The 16,931-nt window shown below is 40.2% G+C and overlaps 1 protein-coding gene across 1 annotated transcript in view; it reads left to right on the top strand.

The window, feature by feature from the left end:
- The window catches only part of LOC142344706 (uncharacterized), a 38,996-nt gene extending 23,030 nt beyond the window's left edge, over nucleotides 1-15,966 (top strand). The window contains exon 3 of the mRNA XM_075396577.1: nucleotides 9,951-15,966. Within this exon, the coding sequence (XP_075252692.1) occupies nucleotides 9,951-15,603 (5,653 nt within the window). The 3' untranslated portion in view covers nucleotides 15,604-15,966. The remainder of the gene's footprint in view (nucleotides 1-9,950) is intronic.
- The last annotated feature ends 965 nt before the right edge of the window (nucleotides 15,967-16,931 follow it).

Raw genomic sequence — 16,931 nt, 5'->3', positions numbered from 1 at the left:
AAGCTAAGAGTGTTCTAGAATAGCGCAGAATCTGTAAAACTAAAATTTTGCAGAAAACACACGTTTACTATAAGAATTTCAACCCCAGTTCGGGAGCATTTAAAAAACACGTTTTACCCAGGAGAGTAACTCCTCCTTCTGTGCGAGTGTATTTTCAAGCCCTCTTAGCCTCGTTGTAACTGCACCTGACTAATGGTCTTTTATTCCAGGTTAGGTTCTCACCCATCCATTTTGAGCTTTTTAGGTGATTGACCTCTCTCGATATGTTCGTTAACCATGCTGCTCAATGCGGCTCCTAAACAAGCGTTTCGAGAGGCCCCTTACACTTGCAAAATGTTTGTACCGCTTTAGAGCTCACGCGTTTAATATATAGGATTAGCATTTCTCGTCGCTCACACATACAGGAACATAAAACGACTCAGCGTTGCAAGAACTGCTCTCGAAAAACAGGCGGCATGGGTTGATTAGAAATTTCCATGTCCACAAAAGGGCGGGTACCCAACAAGGGTTCGAACTATCGACCCCCAGAGTAGCAGTCTCACATATTACCAACTGCACTATAACAACTACATATCACCGTTTCTCGAAATCGCGTTCATTGTATCAATAAAAGTATATCAGATTGAGAGAATTTGAGATCACACAAAAATCAAAATTAAGCTTAAAATACTTAGTTGAAAGCTAAGAGTGTTCTAGAATAGCGCAGAATCTGTAAAACTAAAATTTTGCAGAAAACACACGTTTACTCTAAGAATTTCAACCTCAGTTCGGGAGCATTTAAAAAACACGTTTTACCCAGGAGAGTAACTCCTCCTTCTGTGCGAGTATATTTTCAAGCCCCCTTAGCCTCGTTGTAACTGCACCTGACTAATGGTCTTTTATTCCCGGTTAGATTCTCACCAATCCACTTTGAGCTTTTTAGGTGATTGACCTCTCTCGATTTGTTCGTTAACCATGCTGCTCAATGCGGCTCCTAAACAAGCGTTTCGAGAGGCCCCTTACACTTGCAAAATGTTTGTACCGCTTTAGAGCTCACGCGTTTAATATATAGGATTAGCTTTTCTCGTCTCTCACACATACAGGAACATAAAACGACTCAGCATTGCAAGAAGTGCTCTCGAAAAACAGGCGGCAAGGGTTGATAAGAAATTTTCATGTCCACAAAAGGGCGGGTACCCAACAAGGGTCCGAACTATCGACCCCCAGAGTAGCAGTCTCACATATTACCAACTGCACTATAACAACTACATATCACCGTTTCTCGAAATCGCGTTCATTGCATCAATAAAAGTATATCAGATTGAGAGAATTTGAGATCACACAAAAATCAAAATTAAGCTTAAAAAACTTAGTTGAAAGCTAAGAGTGTTCTAGAATAGCGCAGAATCTGTAAAACTAAAATTTTGCAGAAAACAACGTTTACTCTAAGAATTTCAACCTCAGTTCGGGAGCATTTAAAAAACACGTTTTACCCAGGAGAGTAACTCCTCCTTCTGTGCGAGTATATTTTCAAGCCCTCTTAGCCTCGTTGTAACTGCACCTGACTAATGTTCTTTTATTCCAGGTTAGGTTCTCACCCATCCACTTTGAGCTTTTGAGGTGATTGACCTCTCTCGATATGTTCGTTAACCATGCTGCTCAATGCGGCTCCTAAACAAGCGTTTAGAGAGGCCCCTTACACTTGCAAAATGTTTGTACCGCTTTAGAGCTCACGCGTTTAATATATAGGATTAGCATTTCTCGTCTCACACATAAAGGAACATAAAACGACTCAGCGTTGCAAGAACTGCTCTCGAAAAACAGGCGCATTGGTTGATTAGAAATTTTCATGTCCACAAAAGGGCGGGAACCCAACAAGGGTTCGAACTATCGACCCCCAGAGTAGCAGTCTCACATATTACCAACTGCACTATAACAACTACATATCACCGTTTCTCGAAATCGCGTTCGTTGTATCAATACAAGTATTTCAGATTTTGAGAGAATTTGAGATCACACAAAAATCAAAATTAAACTTAAAAAACTTAGTTGAAAGCTAAGAGTGTTCTAGAATAGCGCAGAATCTGTAAAACTAAAATTTTGCAGGAAACACACGTTTAATATAAGTATTTCAACCTTAGTTTGGGAGCATTTAAAAAACAGGTTTTACCCAGGGGAGTAACTCCTCCTTCTGGGCAAGCATATTTTCAAGCCCTCTTAACTTCGTTGTAACTGCACCTGACTAACGGTCTTTTATTCTAGGTTAGGTTGTCACCCATCCACTTTGAGCTTTTTAGGTGATTGACCTCTCTCGATATGTTCGTTAACCATGCTGCTCAATGCGGCTCCTAAAGAAGCGTTTCGAGAGGCCCCTTATACTTGCAAAAGTTTTGTACCGCTTTAGAGCTCACGTTTTTAATATATAGGACTAGCATTTCTCATCTCTCACACATACAGGAAGGTAAAACGACTCAGCATTGCAAGAACTGCTCTCTAAAAACAGGCGGCATGGGTTGATTAGAAATTTTCATGTCCACAAAAGGGCGGGTACCCAACAAGGGTTCGAACTATTGACCCCCAGAGTAGCAGTCTCACATATTACCAACTGCACTATAACAACTACATATTACCGTTTCTCAAAATCGCGTTCATTGTATCAAAAAAAGTTTTTCAGATTGAGAGAATTTGAGATCACACAAAAATCAAAATTAAGCTTAAAAAACTTAGTTGAAAGCTAAGAGTGTTCTAGTATAGCGCAGAATCTGTAAAACTAAATTTGTGCAGAAAACACACGTTTACTATAAGAATTTCAACCTCAGTTCGGGAGCATTTAAAAAACACGTTTTACCCAGGAGAGTAACTCCTCCTTCTGTGCGAGTATATTTTCAAGCCCTCTTAGCCTCGTTGTAACTGCACCTGACTAATGGTCTTTTATTCCAGGTTAGGTTCTCACCCATCTACTTTGAGTCTTTTAGGTCATTGACCTCTTTCGATATGACCTCTTAAACATGCTGCTCAATGCGACTCTTAAACATGCGCTCGGAGAGTCCACTTAAAAATGCAAAAGCTTTATCCCATCTTAGAGCTCACGCGTTTAATACATAGTATTAGTATCTCTCATCCCTCAAACACACAGGAACATAAATCGACTCAGCATTGCAAGAACTTCTCTCTAAAAACAGGCGGCATGGGTTGATTAGAAATTTTCATGTCCACAAAAGGGCGGGTACCCAACAAGGGTTCGAACTATTGACCCCCAGAGTAGCAGTCTCACATATTACCAACTGCACTATAACAACTACATATTACCGTTTCTCAAAATCGCGTTCATTGTATCAATAAAAGTATTTCAGATTGAGAGAATTTGAGATCACACAAAAATCAAAATTAAGCTTGAAAAACTTAGTTGAAAGCTAAGAGTGTTCTAGAATAGCGCAGAATCTGTAAAACTAAAATTTTGCAGAAAACACACGTTTACTATAAGAATTTCAACCTCAGTTCGGGAGCATTTAAAAAACACGTTTTACCCAGGAGAGTAACTCCTCCTTCTGTGCGAGTATATTTTCAAGCCCTCTTAGCCTCGTTGTAACTGCACCTGACTAATGGTCTTTTATTCCAGGTTAGGTTCTCACCCATCTACTTTGAGCTTTTTAGGTGATTGACCTCTCTCGATATGTTCGTTAATCATGCTGCTCAATGTGGCTCCTAAACAAGCGTTTCGAGAGGCCCCTTATACTTGCAAAAATTTTACACGGCTTTAGAGCTCACGCTTTTAATATATAAGACTAGCATTTCTCATCTCTCACACATACAGGAACATAATACGACTCAGCGTCGCAAGAACTGCTCTCGAAAAACAGGCGGCATGGGTTGATTAGAAATTTTCATGTCCACAAAAGCCAGAGTACCCAACGCGGGTTTGAACTCTCGACCCTCAGAGTTGCAGTCGTACATATTACCAACTGCACTATAACAACTACATATCACCGTTTCTCAAAATCGCGTTCATTGTATCAATTAAAGTATTTCAGATTGAGATCATTTGAGATCACACAAAAATCAAAATTAAGCATAAATAACTTAGTTGAAAGCTAAGAGTGTTCTAGAATAGCGCAGAATCTGTAAAACTAAAATTTTGTAGAAAACACACGTTTACTATAAGAATTTCAACTTCTGTTCGGGAGCATTAAAAAAACACGTTTTACCCAGGAGAGTAACTCCTCCTTCTGTGCGAGTATATTTTCAAGCCCTCTTAGCCTCGTTGTAACTGCACCTGACTAATGGCCTTTTATTCCAGGTTAGGTTCTCACCCATCTACTTTGAGCTTTTTAGGTGATTGACCTCTCTCGATTTGTTCGTTAACCATGCTGCTCAATGCGGCTCCTAAACAAGCGTTTCGAGAGGCCCCTTGCACCTGCAAAAGTTTTGTACCGCTTTAGAGCTCACGCGTTTATTATATAGGATTAGCATTTCTCCTCTCTCACAAATACAGGAACATAAAACGACTCAGCGTTGCAGGAACTGCTCTCGAAAAACAGGCGGCAAGGGTTGATTAGAAGTTTTCATGTCCACAAAAGGGTGGATACCCAACAAGGGTTCGAACTATCGACCCTCAGAGTAGCAGTCTCACATATTACCAACTGCACTATAACAACTACATATCACTGTTTCTCAAAATCGCGTCCATTGTATCAATAATTGTATTTCAGATAGAGAGCCTTTGAGATCACACAAAATTCAAAATTAAGCTTAAAAGACTTAGTTGAAAGCTAAGAGTGTTCTAGAATAGCGCGGAATCTGTGAAACTAAAGTTTCGCAGGAAACACACGTTTACTATAAGAATTTCAACCTTAGTTCGGGAGCAGTTAAAAAACACGTTTTACCCAGGAGAATAACTCCTCCTTCTGGGCGAGCATATTTTCAAGCCCTCTTAACTTCGTTGTAACTGCACCTGACTAACGGTCTTTTATTCTAGTTTAGGTTCTCACCCCCCATCTACTTTGAGCGTTTTAGGTGATTGACCTCTCTCGATATGTTCGTTAGCCATGCTGCTCAATGCGGCTCCTAAACAAGCGTTTCGAGAGGCCCCTTGTACTTGCAAAATTTTTGTCCCGCCTTAGAGCTCACGCGTTTATTATATAGGATTAGCGTTTCTCATCTCTCACACATACAGTAACATAATACGACTCAGCGTTACAAGATCTGCTCTCGAAAAAGAGGCGGCATGGGTTGATTAGAAATTTTCATGTCCACAAAAGGGAGGGTACCCAACGAGGGTTCGAACTATCGACCCTCAGAGTAGCAGTCGTGCATATTACCAACTGCACTATAACAACTACATATCACCGTTTCTCAAAATCGCGTTCATTGTACCAATAAAAAGTATTTCAGATTGAGAGAATTTGAGATCACACAAAAATCAAAATTAAGCTTAAAAAACTTAGTTGAAAGCTAAGAGTGTTCTAGAATAGCGCAGAATCTGTGAAACTAAAGTTTCGCAGGAAACACACGTTTACTATAAGAATTTCAACCTTAGTTCGGGAGCATTTAAAAAACACGTTTTACCCAGGAGAATAACTCCTCCTTCTGGGCGAGCATATTTTCAAGCCCTTTTAACTTCGTTGTAACTGCACCTGACTAACGGTCTTTTATTCTAGTTTAGGTACTCACCCATCTACTTTGAGTTTTTTAGGTGATTGACCTCTCTCGATATGTTCGTTAACCATGCTGCTCAATGCGGCTCCTAAACAAGCGTTTCGAGAGGCCCCTTATACTTGCAAAAGTTTTGTACCGCTTTAGAGCTCACGCTTTTAATATATAGGACTAGCATTTCTCATCTCTCACACATACAGGAAGATAAAACGACTCAGCGTTGCAAGACCTGCTCTCGAAAAACAGGCGGCATGGGTTGATTAGAAATTTTCATGTCCACAAAAGGGAGGGTACCCAACGAGGGTTCGAACTATCGACCCTCAGAGTAGCAGTCGTGCATATTACCAACTGCACTATAACAACTACATATCACCGTTTCTCAAAATCGCGTTCATTGTACCAATAAAAAGTATTTCAGATTGAGAGAATTTGAGATCACACAAAAATCAAAATTAAGCTTAAAAAACTTAGTTGAAAGCTAAGAGTGTTCTAGAATAGCGCAGAATCTGTGAAACTAAAGTTTCGCAGGAAACACACGTTTACTATAAGAATTTCAACCTTAGTTCGGGAGCATTTAAAAAACACGTTTTACCCAGGAGAATAACTCCTCCTTCTGGGCGAGCATATTTTCAAGCCCTTTTAACTTCGTTGTAACTGCACCTGACTAACGGTCTTTTATTCTAGTTTAGGTACTCACCCATCTACTTTGAGTTTTTTAGGTGATTGACCTCTCTCGATATGTTCGTTAACCATGCTGCTCAATGCGGCTCCTAAACAAGCGTTTCGAGAGGCCCCTTATACTTGCAAAAGTTTTGTACCGCTTTAGAGCTCACGCTTTTAATATATAGGACTAGCATTTCTCATCTCTCACACATACAGGAAGATAAAACGACTCAGCGTTGCAAGACCTGCTCTCGAAAAACAGGCGGCATGGGTTGATTAGAAATTTTCATGTCCACAAAAGGGAGGATACCCAACAAGGGTTCGAACTATCGACCCTCAGAGTAGCAGTCTCACATATTACCAACTGCACTATAACAACTACATATCACTGTTTCTCAAAATCGCGTCCATTGTATCAATAATTGTATTTCAGATTGAGAGCCTTTGAGATCACACAAAATTCAAAATTAAGCTTAAAAAACTTAGTTGAAAGCTAAGAGTGTTCTAGAATAGCGCAGAATCTGTAAAACTGAAATTTTGTAGAAAACACACGTTTACTACAAGAATTTCAACCTTAGTTCGGGAGCATTTAAAAAACACGTTTTACCCAGGAGAATAACTCCTCCTTCTGGGCGAGCATATTTTCAAGCCCTTTTAACTTCGTTGTAACTGCACCTGACTAACGGTCTTTTATTCTAGTTTAGGTACTCACCCATCTACTTTGAGTTTTTTAGGTGATTGACCTCTCTCGATATGTTCGTTAACCATGCTGCTCAATGCGGCTCCTAAACAAGCGTTTCGAGAGGCCCCTTATACTTGCAAAAGTTTTGTACCGCTTTAGAGCTCACGCTTTTAATATATAGGACTAGGATTTCTCATCTCTCACACATACAGGAAGATAAAACGACTCAGCGTTGCAAGACCTGCTCTCGAAAAACAGGCGGCATGGGTTGATTAGAAATTTTCATGTCCACAAAAGGGAGGATACCCAACAAGGGTTCGAACTATCGACCCTCAGAGTAGCAGTCTCACATATTACCAACTGCACTATAACAACTACATATCACTGTTTCTCAAAATCGCGTCCATTGTATCAATAATTGTATTTCAGATTGAGAGCCTTTGAGATCCCACAAAATTCAAAATTAAGCTTAAAAAACTTAGTTGAAAGCTAAGAGTGTTCTAGAATAGCGCAGAATCTGTAAAACTGAAATTTTGTAGAAAACACACGTTTACTACAAGAATTTCAACCTTAGCTCGGGTGCATTTAAAAAACGCGTTTTACCCAGGTGAGTAACTCCTCCTTCTGGGCGAGCATATTTTCAAGCCCTCTTAGCCTCGTTGTAACTGCACCTGACTAACGGTCTTTTATTCCAGGTTAGGTTCTCGCCCATCTACTTTGAGCGTTTTAGGTAATTGACCTCTCTCGATATGTTCGTTAACCATGCTGCTCAATGCGGCTGCTAAACAAGCGTTTCGAGAGGCCCCTTATACTTGCAAAAATTTTACACGGCTTTAGAGCTCACGCTTTTAATACATAAGACTAGCATTTCTCATCTCTCACACATACAGGAACATAATACGACTCAGCGTTGCAAGATCTGCTCTCGAAAAACAGGCGGCATGGGTTGATTAGAATTTTTCATGTCCACAAAAGGGAGGGTACCCAACGAGGGATCGAAATATCGACCCTCAGAGTAGCAGTCGTGCATATTACCAACTGCACTCTAAAAACTACATACCACCGTTTCTCAAAATCGCGTTTATTGTATCAAAAATATTTCAGATTGAGAGCATTTGATCACACAGAAATCAAATTTAAGCGTGAAAAACTTAGTTGAAAGCTAAGAGTGCTCTAGAATAGCGCTCAATCTGTAAAGCTAAAAGTTTGCAGAAAACACACGTTTACGGTAAGAGCTTCAACTTTAGTTCGGGAGCATTTACAAAACACGTTGTACGCAAGAGAGTAAATCCTCGCTCTTGGCGAGCATATTTTCAAGCCCTCTTAGCCTCGTGGTAACTGCACCTGACTAACAGTGTTTTGTTCCAGGTTCGGTTCTCACCCATCTACTTTGAGGCTTTTCGGTCATTAACTTCTCTCGATATGTTCGTTAACATTCTGCTCAATGCGGCTCTTAAACAAACCTTTCGAGAAGGCCCTTAAACACGCAAAATTTTGTCCAATTTTAGAGCTCACGCGTTTAATATATAGGATTAACATTTTTCATCCCCCAAGCACACACAGGAACATAAAACGAATCAGCGTCGCAAGAAGTGCTCTCGAGCAACTGGTGGCATGCTGTTGATTAAACATTTACACCAGCAATGGTACTGAACACGAGTTCGAACCTTCGACCCTCAGAATAGCAGTCCTCCATCTTACCAACTGCACTATAACGACTACATACCCCCGTTTCTCAAAATCGCTTTTATTGTATCAATAAAAGTATTTCAAGATTGAGAGCATTTGAGATCACACAAAAATCAAAATTAAGCGTAAAAAACTTAGTTGAAAGCTAAGAGTATTCTAGAAAAGCGCAGAATCTGTAAAGCTAAAACTTTGCAGAAAACACACGTTTACAATAAGAACTTCAATTCTAGTTCGGAAGCATTTAAGAAACACGTAGTACCCAGGACAGTAAATCCTCCCTCTGGTTGAGCATACTTTCAAACCTTCTGAGCCTTTTCGTAACTGCGCCTGGTTAACAGTCTTTTGTTCCAGGTTCGGTTCTCACCCATCTACTTTATTCCTTTTATTTCATTGACCTCTCTCTATATGTTCGCTTAACCATGCTGCTCAATGCGGCTTTTAACATGCACTTCGAGAGGCCCCTTAAACATGCAAAAATTTTTGTCTCACTTTAGAGCTCACGCGTTTAATATATAGGAGAAGTCACTTCAATACGCTGCAGTGAGGTTTTTGGGGGTCTGTTAAAACATCGTTAACTCCTTTTTGGGTTTTTTGAACATTTTTGGCGGTCTTGCGCTAGATTTTTTTGTCCTCGAAACTGTTATTTTTAGGTAACCTTTGTATATATACTGTGAACTAGATCCTTGTTTCAAGTTGAGTTGTTTTTGTATTTTTGGTCATGAAAATCCGACATCTCGTAGCGTAAAAAATTTTCAAAGCAGTTTAGCCACTTTTTCCGTTCAAGCGGAGAAATTGAGAATGAAATTTTTCTTAAAACTTTTAAATTTCACACTTTTTTCACGCTTTTGCGCAAATAATGCTTATGAAGCTCTAATCATGCTTTAAGCGTAGAAATTATGTGGTACGTAGCTTTTTGGTACCATATTTTTTTACCCAGCTCAGTTTGTTTTTTGTCACCATGAGTGTGATACTTAATCTTTGTGCACGAGAAATAGAGTTTAGCTTCTGAAGACCAGATTTTCTCAAATTATAAACAAAACCGGAACAAAAATAAGAAAAGTGGCGGCTGTATTCTTTGTGATGCCCTGCGGCCACTAGACAGCAGTTAATAAGAGCTAAGGGTGAACACCTTATTCTTAAGAAGTTAAAGAAGTTTTACGATTCCAAGTTTTGATAAATTAATCTGCATATGCAATGTTGGAACATTATATACGACCGGTCATTATCGATCTTCATTGTCAGCTTTTATAGCGCATCCGATTAACCAGAGTCATTTTTCACGCAGGTACTTTCTGCGAGGGAATCTGGTGGCAGTGTCGGCAACTAATTTTGCTGAGGATGTTGTGTGGGGAGCAGTACAAAGACGAAGCGATGAATTTGCAAATGGCTCTATCACTGTTGTCGTGGAGTATATTGACGTTCCTAACACTACTTTTGCCAAGGATTTGCAAACTTTGGTGTCCAGAAATGGCTCGTTAGTTATAGTAGAAGCTCCCACAATGTTTGCCTCCTACCAACCAGTACTGAAATCAATGCAAGACCTGACATCGGCAAATTTTGCATTTCGTAATGAGTTGATATTAGCTCAGGCGCTTCCCTTCAGATTTTCGGCCCATGCTGGCGCAACGTTTAGTTTAAACAAGCTATATACAGATGGAGACACGGCAATAAATGTTGACAATTTTTTCCATGAAGCAGAACACTCGTCAAATTGTATATTGGATGGAAGCCAGTTTGAGGCTATGAAACACATGTTGAAGACCCGTGTTTCAATTGTGCAGGGACCTCCTGGAACTGGGAAGACATACCTTGGTGTCCATTTAACGAACGTGTTGCTCGATCTTAAATTGAGTGAGAAAGCCGACTTTAGAACGGGTCCAGCAGTGACCTCTCCAATTTTAGTACTCACTTATAAGAATCATGCACTGGATGAATTCTCTCGAGCGATATTGCGTACAAATTTTTTGCAAACTCCGGGTTGTTTCTTGCGTCTGGGTGGACAGTCAAAAGATAACACAATGGCCCAGTATTCGCTCAAGAATGTCTTAGGTAAACCAAGTGAGTTTGAATTGAGAATTTGCCACGAAATAGATGATTTGAACTTGAAAATAAACGCAGCTTTTAAGAAATTCCGAAAAATTGTCGAGAGTCCCCTAGAGGTTGATGTGCTCCTCAAGTGCTTCGATTCATTGCAACTTGCAAATATGTTACGGGACAAAATAAGTGACTACGACCTGCAAACCCATTTGAAAGCTTACAGTTGCATCGAATTGATGGGGGAGGCAATTTTCGATCACTTAAATACTAGGAAGTTTTACTCTGCAATTAACTACCTGGTGGAAAAGGTAGTAGAATCTTTGGATCAATGGCTGCCTTCTGACACTTTTACCCTCTCAGCCCAGAGAGAGCTGCAGCATTTAGAGACGGAAATCAAGCAGTTGAGCTCAAAACGAGACAAAAGTAGGTTTCTGTATAGCAATTCTACTACTGATAATGATACTGATGAACAAGACTTGGAATTGGCCCTTGAAACGGAAAAGTTGATAGAAGAAAGATTTGAGGCTGCTGGCTTAAAAAACGATTTCACGACCCAAACTATTGTCCAGGAAAGCGACTTGGTGGGTCCAAAATTTGACCCCTATGGCAGCAGTCACGGCAGTCCTAAATGCATGGAGTTCCTTGGGTCTGCAACTGAGATTTTGGCAAAAAGAACGGATTTTTGGTCACTGAGGAAGGTGAAAGATATTTGGACATTACAGGAAGCAAACAGGTTGCATTTAGTTCAATATCTTGTTTGGAAACAAAGAGAACGGGCTTTAAATGATATGGATGAGTTGTTTGAGCAGCTGCATGTGAAGATAGAGCAACGCACCAAAATGAGACTGCAGAGAGAGGCAGTTGCAGTGAAGAAAGCGAGAGTGATTGCAATGACAACTACCGGAGCTGCAATGCGCGCTGATTTATTGAATGTTGTCCAACCTCAAGTCATCATTGTAGAAGAAGCCGCAGAAATTAATGAAGCGCAGCTGATAGCTCTACTTGGGAACCACGTAAAGCATTTGGTTATGATAGGTGATCATAAGCAATTAAGACCAAATGTAGAATGCTATGATTTGGTTCACAAGTTTCATTTCGATATAAGCATGATGGAACGATTGATCAACAACGACATCGAGTTTTCTACTCTAGAAACCCAGAATAGAATGAGACCCGATATTTCTATGTACTTGACAGATATATACCCAAAATTGAGAGATCACCCTCGTGTTTCCTTAAACCCTTCTGTCCGGGGTTTGGCAACTAACTGTTTCTTCTGGGATCATGATTATTCAGAAACTGGAGGTCGAAGCTACTGCAATCGAGTTGAAGCGAAAGCAGTAGTAGAGCTGGTATCCTACCTCATCAATGCAAATGGCTACAACCCTAAAAGCTTAACAGTTTTAGCAGGGTATCAAGGACAAACTGGAGAACTCAGACGTTTGATGAGATCTGACCCGAGACTGACAGGTAAATGGATCGATGTTCAGACAATAGACAACTTCCAGGGTGACGAAAATGATATCGTGATTGTATCGCTGGTGCGAAGCAACACAAACGCAACATCGGGCTTCATTGGGGTTCTCAATCGACGCTGTGTTGCCCAAAGTCGAGGAAAGTCCGGTGTCATATTTTTAGGCAATGCTGCCACACTTGAGCGTCAGAAAAGAAGTTGTGAAGTTTGGACTCCGTTTTTGAACAGGTTAAGACAGGAAGGTTGCTTTGGGAAGAAGCTTATTTTGAATTGTAGTAAGCATCTTGATGTTAAGAAGGGTGTGGTTGTCGGGGGAGAGCCTTTTGCCTCGACTAATTTCTGTTTTGTGCCGTGTGGTACACAAATGGATTGTGGATTGCACATTTGTGGTCTACCATGTCAACCGTTCCACTATGATCATAAGATATGCTATGAACAAGTGGAAATAGTTCATCCTTGTGGTCATAATGGTGTCAAGAAATGCTATGAAGAACCTCGGGTTGTCAAGTGTACAGCTCCTGTTGAGTTTACTCATGTCTGTGGAGTTCATAATGGCACTAAGAAATGCTATCAAGAAGCGCACGAGGTCAAATGCAACGCTCCTTGTGAGTACGTGTATCATTCAACAGGTACTGGCAATGCAACAAGCACTTCGGATTCGGCACTAAAAGCCAATATGGAGTCGGCAGAATCCATACAGCACCGATGCAAGCGGCAATGTGGCGATAAACACTTCCATGTTGTATGCACTGAACGCGTAAAAGTTTGGTGTGATGCTGAGTTGCATCAAATAGAGACGAATTGCTTTGAAAAGGATTTGCCTCAAAAATGCAAAGAAAAAGTTCCCTTCATTTATGCTTGTGGTAAGCACCAAGGAATTAAGTTGTGTCATCAAGATTACACTAATATAGTTTGCATTGAGCAGTGTTCAGCTACTTTGAAACCTTGTGGGCATCCGTGTCCGAAAGAATGCGACCCTCCCCACTCTCATAACAGCCAAATTACAGAATGCTCATTTCAAGTGGAATACATCTGTCCGGACTGTGGTCAGCTTGGATCGAAGTTGTGCTACCAAAAGGCGGCTTTAGTTCAATGCTGGAACACAGTCGAGTTCAAGTTGAGATGTGGTCGTCATTTCGGTCAAGCAGAATGTTTCAAAGACAAGTTGAACATACCATGTCGATTCACATGTGGACAAAAGCTGTATCCTTGTGGAGATGCGTGTCAGAAGCCATGCAGCAGCAAACACTCCCACGACAACCAGAACTGCGAGGCACTGAAACATTTTGAGCACCGTTGTGGGAATAGACTTAAGCGGAAGTGCTACCAGAAGGAATCGGACATCGTATGCAAGTACGACTGTTCTCAGGAACTCAAGTGTGGCCACACGTGCAGTGAGTCTTGCGAACCCGCTCATAGGCACGACAAAATTCGATGCAAGGTCCAGATTGACGACAAGTGTCTGGAATGCGGCAAAGGTTTGAAAAGGGAATGTTGGAAGTCTATCAAAGACGTCAAATGTGACAAAACAGTGATGTATGAACGACCTGGTTGCGGACATGCGGCATTAGTTGAATGTTATAAAAACACAGATTTTAAGAGGCCCGAATGCGACGAAGTTTGTGGGAAGAAATTGGATAGATGCCATCACTTGTGCCGTAAGAAATGCGGAGAGGAGCATTATCATAATGATAGCAGAGCTTGTGATCAAATTGTGGAAATTTTACATCACTGCGGAACTGTTCTGAGAGTTCCTTGCTACGATGAGGGTAAAAAGAGCTATGACTGTCCTGGAAAATGCTCTTGCAAGTTGCCATGCGGTCATCAGTGTGTTAGGAAATGTGGATCGAATCACGATCATTTGTACGAATGTCAACAAAACGTGAACTTCAAATGCCGCAAATGTGATTCAAAATTACAGCGCAAATGTCACGAAAGCGAACATGAAGTGACATGCTCGGCCAACGTCAAACATAAATGCAAAAAATGCAACCGCCTTTCTGAATTGAAATGTAACGTCGGCAAAGATAAATTCCAGTGCGAATTAGGTTGCGATAAAATTCTGCCCTGTCAACATAAATGTGGGAAAAAGTGCTTCGAAGAATGTGACGAATCGAAATGTGGAAAATGTGAAGAAGCTAAAAGGAGAGGGATTAAAGGACGTGAACGGAGCCGAAGCCGAAGTAAAATTTGTTCACGAATAACTGTAGATACTAGAGATTTGGCAGAAAAAAGACAAAAAATTGAACTGATTCAAGCTCAAATCGAACAGTTGCCCTCGTTACGTCTGTCCCGATTCTCCATCTCAGACATTGACATTGACAATGCATCATTCCTTCATGAGTCAGACCTGCAAATAGTTTCTGTTATGAAAGGACAAGCTCTCAATTTTGTGTCTCTCTATAAAAATTTGGTAGCTCGCGTCAGTAAGGTTTCTATAGTTAATTACGTTGCTGCTAAAAGAGCTTTTCTGGAAAAACAGAAAGAAATCAGAGATCCGAGAAATGTTGAAACTCTCTGCTATTACAGTCAAGAAGCTTCGCGAGAGCCAATATCGTTTTGTGAGTTCGGGTTCCATAGGAAAGCTCAGAACGGAGCTGGTCTTCCCATTAAATTCCCTAAAAATAGTGTGACGATCGGAGAAACATGCCATGGTCAAATTTTAAATGTTCTAATTTGCGATGTCCTAATTGGTAGATGCAATGTAGTTTACAATTCATCCGCACCCTCTAATAACAATTCAATCAAAGGGCGCTTTGATTCTATCCGTCAAGACACAAAAGACTCTGATGACGTCATCCGCTCAACTTATTGCATATACGATCCTTACTACATATACGTGACTGGGTATGTCTCATTGCTTCTGGAACCTTTGAATGACCTGCTTGAGGCGATCGATGAAGAGATTTTGGCATCAGGCAATCCAACTTGCTCACTGAATCTGGACCCAACAAATGAGATCAATTTCTCTTATTTTGAGCAGCAACTTTTTGACATAGGATTACAGGTTCTGATCTCTGCTGGTCAAAAATCCGGGCTTGAAGTGGTTATCAAAGGCGCTACAATTTCTATTTCAACAAAGGTGCTGAAGTCGTACAAAGAGAAGTTTGACCGATTGAATAATGCCAACGAAAGATTGCTAATAAGAGTGGGTAGTTCAACCCAGAAGGGCATTAACGTACTGCAATTTTCCGAGAGGATTCCACGGGCATCTGAAGAACTGGGAGTGAAGGAACAGCAAGTAACCGTGTGGAGAGTGCCGATTGGTGCTTGCGTTGATCAATCAGAATGCTCTAATTTCAAGAGCGGAAAAAGATGCACAGTGCACGACAGCCACGAGGACAAGCAAAAGAGAATGTTTACAATCCAAAATAGCACTTCTGGTCAAACAATTCCATTGATAACATTCCGGTGTTTATTCAAATAATTCTGAGCTATCTAATCTTCCACTATAGCCCCCACCCCGTAGCTTAGTGGGTAGCTTAGCATGTAAGGTATAGCCGCCATTACCATAAATATACCATAAGGGGGATATAGTGGGAAAAACCCTATCATTTCCTGGCAACTTTTCACCGAAGCACGTTTTGATTTTGAGTCATTTCATGAACGATGAATTTGAAAATTCCCCTTCAACTGATTAAGGTGGAGCCGTTTATTTACAATCAATCTTTTTTTTTCGTAATGGAAAAAACGGGAAACGGCTCAAAGTTTTATATTACACTATCTCAAATTTTTATATACGATTAAGATCTCAAATAAAAGTACCATACCAAGTTAATATTGACTACGAGACTGTTTTTTGTATATTTGAAAATTGGTATCATCCAATACACAGCCTTCCCAGGTTGAGGTCCCAGACGGAAAGTCGATATGTCCAGACCCAGATGAACGCACGACGGCGTTGTCGTGCGTTCAAATTTACATGGTCTGGAAACAAGGAAAAACGCACGAAAGTCTGGACATGAACGCACGAAAGGTCTGATGAACGCACGAAAGTCTGGACATCAACGCACGAAAGGTCTGATGAAACCCCATCTCCTGAAATTGTCCGGATTGGTCTGAAAAGATGAGCTGTTACTATATGTATTGTAAATCATACGATATTGGGTACAGTAATTACAAACTCAAATACCTTTCTGGTATCTGAATTTCCGCAGGCGGGTTAAAAGCGTTTTTGACGAAGTTAGAAAAATGAACTTTTCAAGAATGAGAGAAAAACAAAATGATTTTTACAGAAGAATTTAGATACTTGCAGAAGAGATCTGATTAAAAGATCAAAATCGTGATTCGGTTTTGTGAGGCTCACAAACTTCCCCGAGTATATATTTATATATATATATATATATATATATATATATTTATATATATATATATATATATATATATATATCCATTATCAGTAAGAAAAATCCAGTTAGAATACTAAACAGCACCATGATTTATCGCGGAGGTCGTAAGGCTTACCAAATAATGTTTGCTTTTACAAATTTCCCGGAAGTCTGCCAGGGAAACTTTAAATAGTACGCATTTTCATTTTTCGAAGAACTCATTCCCACTTTGAGAGGTATCAGAATCATTCAAAACATGCTAAGAAGATTTTACGTCAAATAGTTCTCATGCAATAGCTATATAGATTCATCAGTTTGAACCGAAAATTGATTCTAAGCAGCTTTTTAAAATTTATATTTATTTAATGACCTAAATCAATTTGCTATTGTCTGATTAAAATGGTATATTAGAAATTTTCATATTTCC

This window comes from Convolutriloba macropyga, chromosome 8 (genome assembly GCF_964194025.1).
Source record: "Convolutriloba macropyga chromosome 8, txConMacr16.3, whole genome shotgun sequence".
Lineage (NCBI taxonomy): Eukaryota > Metazoa > Xenacoelomorpha > Acoela > Convolutidae > Convolutriloba > Convolutriloba macropyga.
Note: the sequence above shows the minus strand (reverse complement) of the source record. Positions and strands in the feature narration are given on the sequence as shown.